Genomic DNA, 12,728 nt, shown 5'->3' with positions numbered 1-12,728 from the left:
GGCTGTTTCCAGCGACCAGCATTGACTTTCCAAGTTTATTTTTGCCACTAAAAAGTTAACTGGCTATGCCGATATTCAGCGCTAATCGGTTAACTTTTTAGCAAAGATAGGCCTGCTATTTACGGCCTATTTTGACCGCTCAACATAGTCAGTTTGGCGCTTAATATCCACCCCTAACCGGCTAGCTGCTAATCGGAATATTCTGCGGGAGATAACCAGTTATCTCCTGCTGAATATCCACGATTAGGTGCTTAAACGCTATTTAACTGGCCAGGAGCCATTTCTGGCCAGTTAAATAGTTTTGAATATCAGGGAACAAGTGTTTATTTCAGTACGATTTAGCACAGTAGAGCCCCGGATTATTCGTATTCGAATTTAAATCACTATTCGGCCATAATGTATTCGAGGCACTATTTGGGGCAGAATTGAATTTGAGTATGGATAATCTACAGTGCACTGCATGTGATCTGAAACAATAAATTAGAAATTTCAAATTATTTGTTCTCTGTGTGGCTGAATGCTGGCCTCAGTGTTTTTGTTTTAGCATTAGGGGCAAATGTTTCCAATTCCAATTCTTGAGCACAGGCTACAGAAAGCTGGCCATGAGAAAAGTGAGAAGTTTCTAGGTTAATATTGTACATGCAGTCTTAGGTGAGTGTCCTTGGCCTTCGTTGATGGAGAGTGAGTGAGTGTGTTTCACAGACACAGAGAACTGGAGAAAAAGTGAACATGTGTGTGTGTTTCTCAGAGAGAGAAAGAGTCTCACTTTAACACCTCTAGCTTGGAGAAGACTTGGATTATATGGATCAACAAGTAGTCCGTGACATTTTTCTGGATGAAATGGTATCCTTAGCCAACTTTGGTTACAGTTCAACAAATGGTATCCAAATGCATAAAAAGAAACCAAACACATTTTCAAAACCATATATACAGATGTAAGTAGATGGCTCATTTGATAGAGCAGGGGTGGGCAACCTTAATTCTCAAGGGCTGCAACCCAGTCAGGTTTTCAGGATTTCCCCAATGAATATGCATGAGATCTGTTTGCATGCGCTGCCTCCATTGTAAGCAAATAAATCTCGTGCATATTCATTGGGGATAACCCGACTGGGTTGCAGCCCTCGGGGGCCAAGATGTCTCACCCCTGTCATAGAGGGGCATATCGGGATGTCTCATAACTGGCATGTTTATGTTCATGTACTTTCCAAAGTAATATTTTCTCTGCTTTCTGTTCTTCTTCTAGGATCACTCCAGGTATTCTTCCGTCTGGTGGCAGTCCTATGAAGACACTCGTTTCATCCTCACTGCTACAGAAACATGGCTCACCCACATCTCAAAGTCAGTCTCCCAATGGGCAGCAGTTTCCAGGAAGCCCAAATAAACCATATTCTCAATTTCCAAACCAACCTACACCACAGACACCTCAAGGTACTGATGTCTTCAACGTTTACATTTTCCACTAAATCAGAAGTTGTATTTAAATAATCTTTTAAGTTTGGAAAATACAGAAAATCCCTCCTCAAGCTGTGAGGTATTAACAAAGTCCTGAGAATCCATAGTAATTTTAGAAAAGCATTTTATTCCCCCCAAAATAAGGGTTAATATTCAAAGGGGGTTAAGCAGGCAGGAGAGGCTGGAAGTGCCCAGAATAGCCAAGAATTTTTTACAGGGGGTGTGTCCCCCCTCTGCATCACTATGCTGTCCCCATCTCCGTCTTCCCCCCTCACCCGTGCCGCCGACCCTCCCACCTTAAAATCCTCTGTGCTGCAGTCTTCACCCAGACGGTGGTAACGACACTCATAGGCTGCCTGCGGCCTGCACCGGGACTTCCTCCCTAAACCATCCCGCCCTTCACAAAACAGGAAGTTGTGTCAGAAGCAGTGTCGTAGCCACAGGTGGGCCTAGGTGGGCTGGGGCCCACCCACTAAGGGCTTAGGCCCGCCCAACAGTAGCACACGTTTAGCGGTAGCTGGTGGGGACTCCGAGCTCTGCCAGCTCAAGATTTCTCCCTGATGGTAACGAAAACGCTCCTCTCCACAATAACGGCACCTGCGCATGCTCAGTTTTCAGCGCATGCCTGCTGCAGACTGCCAAGATGGAAAGAAGCGTTTTCTCACCAGCTGAGATATTTTTTGGGTGGTAGTTGAGGGGAGGGGGGAGAACACTTGGTGCCCACCCACTTCTTGCCTAGGCCCACCCAAAATCTGTTGTCTGGCTACGCCCCTGGTTACGTGCAACTTATTCTTATAGTTCTTGTAGAAAAGAACTAAAGATATTTTTATTTAAGAAATTTTATGCTTACTTTTTTTTCCAATAATGTTTGAATTTTGTTATCTGCTTTGAACCACCATTCGGAGGGAGCTGGTGGTATTCAAGCAACATATCATCATCTTTCACAGCCCCTGGAAGTGGGAAGAAGATATCAGGGCCGCCGAGAGGGGGGGACAGGGGGGACAAAAGTCCCCGGGCCCGGGCCTCTGGAGGGGGCCCGGGGCCACCGCAGTCAGGCCTGCCCGCCGTCGCTCCCTAACTAACTAACCTTAAACGCCTCCTTCCTTTCCTTTCACCACCTTCGCGGCAAGCAGCAGCAGGGCAGGCCACTCCCTCCTTCCGTGTCCCGCCCTCGCCTGACGTAACGTCCGCGAGGGCGGAGCACGGAAGGAAGGAGAGGTCTGCTCTGCTGCTGCTTGCCGCGAACGTGGTGAAAGGAAAGGAAGGAGGCGTTTAAGGCGTTAAGGTTAGTTCAGGGCCCGGTAGCGGGTGGGGGGGGCCCGGCGGCGATGATGACCTTGGGTGGGGTGGGTGGGGGGGCCCGGGGCGGCCTTGTCCCGGGCCCGGCTCTGGCTCTCTGCGGCCCTGGAAGATGTAGTCATTGTTGAAGGGCAAACTAACCAACTTCCACAAATCATTGAAAACTCATCTCTTTGATAAGATTTACTGCAAGGATGAAAACACATGACATCCACACACACTGTTAGTGATACAACAATACACTCCCTCTGAATTTCCCATCCCCCGTAATTTCACCACATTTATACCTCTAATCACAGAAAAACGTTATACCGAATGTTCTCCTACTATTGTTTAGCTGCCCTGTCAGTTTCCCGTTATTTCCTTCCATTGTTCTATTGTTCTTCTCCATTGTTCTATTCCCTTAACGATACTTTGACTTGTTTTCGCATAACTCCTCACAATGTAATCCATAACCAAGTTGTAACAAACTGTACTTCCACCATTCACAATGTATTGTAAGCCACACTGAACCCGCAAATAGGTGGGAAAATGTGGGATACAAATGCAATAAATAAATCTTAGACGACGAATGCCTGTGTTATTTACATGAGCCCTGGCCCAGGACCATTGTTGAAAGGATTAGGCCAAGTGCCTTAGGGGAAGGGGGTGTAAAGAAGAGGTAAACGTTTTCTGGTTGAAGCTAGGGTCTCAGCATTATTCACTGGTTCTGATTGAGTTGGAGGAATTACAGATCATGGTTAGGCGTGCTACTGCCATTGTACATTTACCTGTGTGAATGACAGTATTCAATAAATTCAATCACACAAATGGTACTAAGTGTGGGCAACCTGTCATAGAATGAGAGGGGTTAATCCATATAAATGTGATGGCAAAAGGTATCAAACTTGCTCAACTTTGTACTGTCCCTAGGTTTCCTTCACTGTGTGTGTCACTCCTGCATCTCTCCCACTTGGATGGGTCTGGTACCCTCCCCGCACCTCTGTAAGTGCTCCTTAATGGATAGTGGCTTCTGGCAGCCCCTGATCTCCTCCTTCTCCAATATGCTCACTGCTCAGAAGTTTGAGATATACCCCCTTCTGTTGGTCTCCTCTCTCACTCTCTCTTTCACACTTGCTCTCCCCCTCTCTCTCTCTCTCTCTCTTTGTGCAGTCAGACTACACCAGACAAGTCCCTTCTCTCTTCCTATCACATGCTCAACCCCTCTGGAGTAGGGCTTGGGTCCTACCTCCTATCACACCAGGTCTCCAGCATGAACTCTCAGTACTCCTGGGTTCCAAACCTTTTTCACATTGGATGTGGAACTAGCAGCAGCTTCACTCTCCTTATGTCTATTTTGGATAGGGTCCTCCTCCCTGTTGATCCCTTCTTTCTTCTAATGGCACTGTGCCTCGGAGATTAGCTGTGGCTCAGACTTAAATCCATGCTTTTCTCCACACTCCTGTCCTATGGGAACAGGCCCTACTTACGGCCTTTCCCTTCTCCTCTTTTCATATTGGTTTCTGAGTTTGACCAATGTCTGGATGGGCCTATGGACAGGAAACTTACTAATTGCACACTCCTCTCTATATCTTTACTGGACTCGTTTGTGGTAAGAAGGAAGAGTCCAGGCATCTGTCTTGAACCCGGATTTATACGATCCTCCACTTTCTAAGGGACACATTCTATTAGGGCTTTCACCGCCTAGCCCAGCCCCTCATTACTCTGAAGCAGGGACCCAGAATGTCCTTGTTATTATTTATTTGTTACATTTGTATCCCACATTTCCCCACCTATTTGCAGGCTCAATGTGGCTTACATAGTTGTTACGTTCCTCACCTGGTTCCAGGCTTGCGCGGCCGATTTGGCAGAGCTAATCGGCTATCTTGGTGGTGTTTCTCTAGGATAGGTCGGCCATCTTGGGATGGGCATCTTAGCTTGTGGCAGCCATCTTGGAGTTGGCTGGCTGCAGGAAGGAAGCCCATATTTGGGCGTTGGGTTTCTCTGCTGATGGGGGCAGCCATCTTGGCTCAGCTGCATATGTTTAGGATTGATTCCTGCTCTATTTAAAGCCCTGCCTCCAGTCCTTTGTTGCTTCGGCCTCAATTGTTCTGAGGAGTTGCTGTCGGAGTGCTGTTCGCCGACTAATTTCTGTTCCTATTTTCCTGTGTACCGGACCCTGGCTAGTTTTTCTCTGATATTGCTTGTTTGCTGCCTGCCTTGACCCTGGACTGATTTTGACTATTCTTTGCCTGTTGGAGTACTAGTTCTGGACTGTGTTTGTTTCCTGCCAGCCTGGTCAGCGGCTGTGCAACCCCGCCAGTTCCAGAAGTCCTGGTGGCCACCTGCAGCTGAGAGCTCAACTCCTGGTGAACGGTGGTCGCTTCCCAGGTGAAGCTAGGGGTTGTCTGGCTGCATGACCGAGTGCAGTGTCACTCCATCTCTGCCGTGCTCAGTCGGGGCACAGGGGCTCACTACTACCGGGTCATAACAATAGTACCGTAAAGGCGTTTGCCAATTCCGGTATGAACAGATACAGTAGTGTTGTGGTAGAATAAGGTTCGTGTGTACAGACACATTAGGGAATCGTAGAGAAGAAGAGTTATTATATGTCCATTACGAGCTTTGGTTTCGTTGTGTTGCAGGGTTCAGGCATTTAAGTTGAGTCGGTAGGGTATGCCTTTTTGAACAGGTTAGTTTTTAATGATTTTCGGAAGTTTAGGTGATCATAAGTTGTTTTCACGGCTTTTGGTAATGCGTTCCATAGTTGTGTGCTTATGTAGGAAAAGCTGGATGCATAGGTTGATTTGTATTTGAGTCCTCTGCAGCTTGGGTAGTGGAGATTTAGGTATGTTCGTGTTGATCCTGTTGTGTTTCTGGTTGGTAGGTCTATGAGGTCTGTCATGTATCCTGGGCTACGTCGTAGATAATTTTATGAACTAGGGTGCAGATTTTGAAAGCAATACGTTCTTTGATTGGGAGCCAGTGCAATTTTTCTCTTTCAAATTTGGCTCTTTCAAATCGTATTTTTCCAAATATAAGCCTGGCTGTACTGCAAAGAAGACACATTGTTGGCATCCTGTTATACAGTGGGGGAAATAAGTATTTGATCCCTTGCTGATTTTGTAAGTTTGCCCACTGACAAAGACATGAGCAGCCCATAATTGAAGGGTAGGTTATTGGTAACAGTGAGAGATAGCACATCACAAATTAAATCCGGAAAATCACATTGTGGAAAGTATATGAATTTATTTGCATTCTGCAGAGGGAAATAAGTATTTGATCCCCCACCAACCAGTAAGAGATCTGGCCCCTACAGACCAGGTAGATGCTCCAAATCAACTCGTTACCTGCATGACAGACAGCTGTCGGCAATGGTCACCTGTATGAAAGACACCTGTCCACAGACTCAGTGAATCAGTCAGACTCTAACCTCTACAAAATGGCCAAGAGCAAGGAGCTGTCTAAGGATGTCAGGGACAAGATCATACACCTGCACAAGGCTGGAATGGGCTACAAAACCATCAGTAAGACGCTGGGCGAGAAGGAGACAACTGTTGGTGCCATAGTAAGAAAATGGAAGAAGTACAAAATGACTGTCAATCGACAAAGATCTGGGGCTCCACGCAAAATCTCACCTCGTGGGGTATCCTTGATCATGAGGAAGGTTAGAAATCAGCCTACAACTACAAGGGGGGAACTTGTCAATGATCTCAAGGCAGCTGGGACCACTGTCACCACGAAAACCATTGGTAACACATTACGACATAACGGATTGCAATCCTGCAGTGCCCGCAAGGTCCCCCTGCTCCGGAAGGCACATGTGACGGCCCGTCTGAAGTTTGCCAGTGAACACCTGGATGATGCCGAGAGTGATTGGGAGAAGGTGCTGTGGTCAGATGAGACAAAAATTGAGCTCTTTGGCATGAACTCAACTCGCCGTGTTTGGAGGAAGAGAAATGCTGCCTATGACCCAAAGAACACCGTCCCCACTGTCAAGCATGGAGGTGGAAATGTTATGTTTTGGGGGTGTTTCTCTGCTAAGGGCACAGGACTACTTCACCGCATCAATGGGAGAATGGATGGGGCCATGTACCGTACAATTCTGAGTGACAACCTCCTTCCCTCCGCCAAGGCCTTAAAAATGGGTCGTGGCTGGGTCTTCCAGCACGACAATGACCCAAAACATACAGCCAAGGCAACAAAGGAGTGGCTCAGGAAGAAGCACATTAGGGTCATGGAGTGGCCTAGCCAGTCACCAGACCTTAATCCCATTGAAAACTTATGGAGGGAGCTGAAGCTGCGAGTTGCCAAGCGACAGCCCAGAACTCTTAATGATTTAGAGATGATCTGCAAAGAGGAGTGGACCAAAATTCCTCCTGACATGTGTGCAAACCTCATCATCAACTACAGAAGACGTCTGACCGCTGTGCTTGCCAACAATGGTTTTGCCACCAAGTATTAGGTCTTGTTTGCCAGAGGGATTAAATACTTATTTCCCTCTGCAGAATGCAAATAAATTCATATACTTTCCACAATGTGATTTTCCGGATTTAATTTGTGATGTGCTATCTCTCACTGTTACCAATAACCTACCCTTCAATTATGGGCTGCTCATGTCTTTGTCAGTGGGCAAACTTACAAAATCAGCAAGGGATCAAATACTTATTTCCCCCACTGTATATTTCATTTAGGGATTCACTGAAACATACAGCTTCACAAGATGTGCCTAAACTTTGAGAAACCTTCTCTCCTAACCGGTTCATAGTGCATTTAAAACTTTATAGTGCTTAAATATACATGCAGCCACTTCTAAGGGGTGAATATCAAGCAGCAACTGGATGGCTTGTAAGAGTCTGAAAGAAGAAAGGGAACAGTCCCTTTAGTGCCCAATGCACAAAAGTCCCCGGAAAGAACCGCTCGGTAAAAATTAGCGAGGTGGAAATAGCGAGTGATTCTCAAAAGAAATTGCATGCAAATGAGTTTGATGGGCTTTTAGCATGTAGCTCGGTAAGGAAAGCACCAGGGCATGCATATTGCAGTCAATCAGTAAGCGTGGCTGCTATGCACATGCCCTGAATGTGTCTCCACAGCGTTTCACACATATGAAAATAAGAATAGCCATATTGGGTCAGACAAATGGTCCATCTAGCCCAGTATCCTGCTTCTAAAAATGGCCAATCCAGGTCACAAGTACCTGACAGAAGCCCAATTAGTAGCAACATTTCATGTTACCAATCCCAGGGCAAGCTATGGCTTCCCCATGTCCATCTCAATAACAGATTATGGACTTTTCCTCCAGGAACTTCTCCAAACGTTTTTTTAAACCCAGATATGCTAACTGCTGTTACCACATCCTCTGGCAACGAGTTCCAGAGCTTAATAATTCTTTGAGTGAAAAAATATTTCCTCCTATTTTTTTAAAAGTGTTTCCATGTAATTTCATTGAGCATCCCCTGGTTTTTATACTTTTTGAAAGAGTGAAAAATCAGTTCTCTTCTACCCATTCTACACCACTCAGGATTTTATAGACCTCAATCATATCTCCCCTCAGCCATCTCTTTTCCAAGCTGAAGAGCCCTAATCTCTTTAGCCTTTCCGCACATGGGAGAAGTTCCATCCCCTTTATCATTTTGGTCTCTCTTCTTTGAACCTTTTCCACTATATCTTTTTTGAGATACAGCGACCAGAATTGAACGCAGTACTCAAGGTAAGGTAGCACCATGGAGCGATACAGAGGCATTATAATATTCTTGGTCTTATTTTGCATCCCTTTTCTAATAATTCCTAGCATCCTGTTTGCTTTTTTGGCCACCATCGCACACTGGGCAGAAGATTTCAGCGTATTGTCTACAATGACACCTAGATCTTTTTCTTGAGTGCTGACTCCTAAGGTGGACCCTAGCATCAGGTAACAGGTCACGCGGCTGTGACTTTTTGTAGCCTGGAAGCTCTCAGGGCCAGAGACCCTTGCCAGTGTGCCAGCTCAAAGACTCACCAGTTCTAAGACCTTTGATCTTTGGTCTCAGGCCCTGGGGTGCTTCACTCTCCCCTAGTAGGGCAGGGCTTTCTTTCACCAGCTGGGCAGAGTCCTCATGCAGCTATCGCATCAGTCCCTCGAGGGGCTTTCTCCCCACTTTATCCAGGTCCTTCAGGGGCTCAGTCCAGAACCCCCTCATCTTCCCGCTCACAGCACTCAGGACGGGAATGAAGGTTTGGTTCTGGGCATGTTCCGACCCAGTGCTGCACTGATGTCAATGGTATCCATCCCAGGCAAGCTGGGCCAGCTGCGAGTGGTAGCCAGTGCGGGGAGAGGGATCAGAGTGACCCCCTTCATCATGGGCAGAGAAACAGCCCTAGTGCAAAGCCAGAGAGCAGAGCCAGGCTCAGATCAGCAGATTCCGCAGCTTCCCTGGCCCCCTTCAAGCTGTCCCTCCCATGATCACCTTCCACCTGCCTCATGAAAACACTGCGGAGAAACGAGCGGCACACAGCCTGATGGAAATCCAAACTCTGGTAACAAGAATTTTTCCTTGATCCACTTCTGATCAGTCACGCTTTCCTTGCTACTGTTCTCTCTGCAACTAGACAGTTTAAAGAACAGCTGTCTACTTCTTTACAATGCCAATACAGAAAATATATGAGACGAGATCCAGAAACCACTGCTACGACAGCTCCGGACCACTCGTTAAAATTCCCTTATAAAAGGTAGGCTTTTTCTTTATGTGCATCGCTCGGAAACAGTTGTGCATTGCTTGGAATGCACATTTGAATAGTAATCAGCTTGTTTACATATATCTGCCTATTATTCTCGTTTTCTGCTGCCGCAAACAGTAAAAAGCTCGTACAGCCCCTTTGTGCATGTCCCGCTGAAGACCGTGCTCACTAAACCAGTTGAAACTGGTCAAAAACGCACGTTGCTGGCCCGGTAAGTTTTGTTTTGCTGGCCCTTAGTATTTTCATTTAGTTTGAGCTGTGTAGATGGGTGGAGATAAAGTCAGTGGTGTTGGAGATTGGAACTCACATTGCCATTCTACTCCTGACAGAGTTATAACCACTAGAGCCAGGGCTTTTTTTGAGGGGGTACTGAGTACTGGCACCTTTTCCATTGTCTGCTAAAATTGATACTGCCATCCAGGGCTTTTTTTGAAGGGTACTGAGTACTGGCACCTTTTCCATTGTCTGCTAAAATTGACCCATGGTCCTCAAGTTTTAATGAAAGAGCTCAGGCTCTACCATAGGCGCCCCGTATAAGAGGCTTGGGGAGGCTAAGCCTCCCCAGCCCAGCTGTGACCTTCCCCGTGGCCCCGCCTACCTCCTTCTCTGAATGCAGCCGGAGACAACACTCTGAACGAAATCTTCTGCTGCCCGCTTCTGTTGAGCAGCGCAGCGGCAGCCAGGAACGAGACATACAATCCGCTGCCGTCGCTACTCGCCACAGCCAGCATAACATAAGAAGAAAAAGAAGCGCGGGGCCGCAGCAGCCTTCAGACATGCGCTGTTGGCTCTGCCGGTCTCTGCCCCGTGACATCAATTTCCCGTTCCGGGGGCAGAGGACCGGCAGAGCCGACAACGCATGTCTGAAGGCTGCTGCGGCCCTGCGCTTCTTTTTCTTCTTCTGTCAGCGCTGCAGCAAAGAGTCCCGGGCCGCAGGGAGAGAAGAGAACGTGGCCACTGGCTGGAAACGGTAGGAGGAGAGAGAGGGAGAGCAGGGGAGAGCCAGAGAGCGATCGGGAAAGAGGGGACATGGAAAAGAGCAGGGGAGAGCCAGGGACATGGAAAAGAAAGCAGGGGAGAGCCAGAGAGAGATGGGGAGAGAAAGAGGGGACATGGGCAGGAGGGAGAAACTGGGGGAGACCCTAGCTGTCAGACTGAGAAATGCTGGCTGGATGAAAGGAGGGAGAAAGAGGAAATATGCTGGGAGGAGGGGGCAGAATGAGGGAAGACGCTGGTAGGGAGGGAAAGAGGAAAGACACTGGAAGGATGGGGTGAGAGAGGACATGCTGAATGGAAAAGGGTCAAGATAGAGAACTGTCCAGAAGGAAGGGGAGATAGAGGGAGACAATGGACGGAAGGATTGGGAGAGGATAATGGGTGGAAGGATGGAGAGAGAAAGAGGGATGACACTGGATGGAAGGGTAGGAGAGAAAGAAGGAAGGTGCTGGACATGGATGGAGGGGAGGGAAGAATATGCACATGGATGGAGGGGAGTGAGGAGAAATGCTGGATATGGATGGAGGAGAAACTGTTGAATTTAAGAGCTGGATCGGGATACTGAAGGATAGGGACAGGGCTACAGATGGTAGACAGGACGCATAAGGACATAGGAGGATGGTGGACATGGTGAGAGAAAAAATATCAGATGGAAAGAAGACGCTGCATAAAACAGAAGACACTGGGACCAAAGCGAATAGAAAAACTAAATGATCAGACAAAAAAGGTAGAAAAAAGTATTTTATTCAGAATTTATTAAGTGGAATATGTCAGCTTTTGGAAATGTGCATCTGTGATGTTTTGCATGTAAGTTTCAATTTTTCTAGTATTGCTGCATGCTGAGTCTGACTTCTTGAGGTAACTTTCCAGTTCAGTATTTTGCCTTCATATCTGTTGTGTCATGTGTTTTTCATGTGATCAAGGTGCAGTGTTCTGCTAGCGTGTAGTATTTTCAGCCCTTTTTGGGGGTTTTTTTGTTTCACTAGGTTGTGCACTGGAGTTTTAGAGCCCGGTGTAATTACAGTGCTGCCTTTCCATGCATAAGGTTGTAGCTTGTCCTGTCCTTGGAATTAGTACTGTTATGGTTTGGTAAGGTTATGAGTGTGCTTTTGCACAAGTTTGTGTATAGTGTTTTGCAGTGGAGAGATTGTGTATTGGCCTTACTGAGGTGGCACCAAATCATCAGAAAGGGTTTTAGAACCAAAATCATGACACACTACCTCTTGAAGGATCTACATATAGTCATTCATAAAAGGAGCTAATTGTGAACACTTTCCACCCTAAAAGGGTGTTTTGTGGCTCTACATGAGAATTGTGATGATATGATCCCTTGTTTCATATTGTTGACGGTCTGCATTTTCCATGTGGGTGGTATATTGATTTATTAGGGTCTGCCCAGTGTTATGGTACAGTAAGGTTTATGAGTGTGTTTTTGCACAAATTTGTGCATATTGTTTTGCAGTTGAGCAATTGTGGTTAGTACATGCTTTGAGCAACCACTTTATTCTTTGACATATGATACATATTTAATATCTAAATTTAATAAAAGGTATTAATTGTGACTTATTTTTTACTTATTTTTTTTCTATGTTGTCAATTATGGATGTAAGCCCTGCCCCTGGCCCCACCCCTAACCCCGCCCCCTTTAGCCTCCCCAAACAGTTGGGCCACCGACCGCCTATGGGCTCTACACACTAATTCTGCCTGGTCATAGATTCTGTGACTGGTCGCAGGGGCCCTGGCTATTGTGGGGCGGGTCCTTCAGTGATCACCCCACCCCTGAAGGGTGGCCTAGCATTTGAGTACCGGCACCTTTTTTGCTAGATAAAACGCACTGACTAGAGCGCACCACCTCCAGTTCAAAGATCAAATAAAAAGCCCCAGTGTTGACAGGTTGTTATGAATGTTGATCATCCATCATGTGCATGACAACATTACCTGTCATTACCACAAGTGGAATTTGTGTGGTCTTCAACTAGTCTTTCCATGTTTCGGTTTGGTTCAGAACATGGGATCACACTGCTTTCCTGGCTCTGTCACTTTCGTCCAACAAGCAAATCATGCTGCATGAATAATTTCTTTGGAAAAAAAAACTAACCCAGTCTGCTACTCAGCTCTGTTTAAAAAGATCGACCTTGTGAGCAAAAAGTAGCAGGTTCATGCCAATTTCTAATGATGTATGATTACGTTTTTATAATGAGCTTAAATGACTAAAAACCACAGGGAGGAAGTTTTAGCGGTTCATTATTCTAGCCAAATCAAGTGCATAGACTACTACAGTTCTC

General features: G+C 46.5%; 1 protein-coding gene across 3 annotated transcripts in view; it reads left to right on the top strand.

Moving 5' to 3' along the window:
• The window catches only part of GLIS1 (GLIS family zinc finger 1), a 418,517-nt gene that overhangs the window by 384,010 nt on the left and 21,779 nt on the right, over positions 1-12,728 (top strand). For all 3 annotated transcript variants that reach the window (XM_030207713.1, XM_030207712.1, XM_030207711.1), the window contains exon 8: positions 1,244-1,428. In XM_030207713.1, the coding sequence (XP_030063573.1) occupies positions 1,244-1,428 (185 nt within the window). The remainder of the gene's footprint in view (positions 1-1,243; positions 1,429-12,728) is intronic.

The sequence above is a fragment of the Microcaecilia unicolor genome, chromosome 6, assembly GCF_901765095.1.
Source record: "Microcaecilia unicolor chromosome 6, aMicUni1.1, whole genome shotgun sequence".
NCBI classification, from domain to species: Eukaryota; Metazoa; Chordata; class Amphibia; order Gymnophiona; family Siphonopidae; genus Microcaecilia; species Microcaecilia unicolor.
The sequence above is the reverse complement of the archived record's forward strand: the minus strand, read 5'-3'. Positions and strand labels throughout refer to the sequence as shown.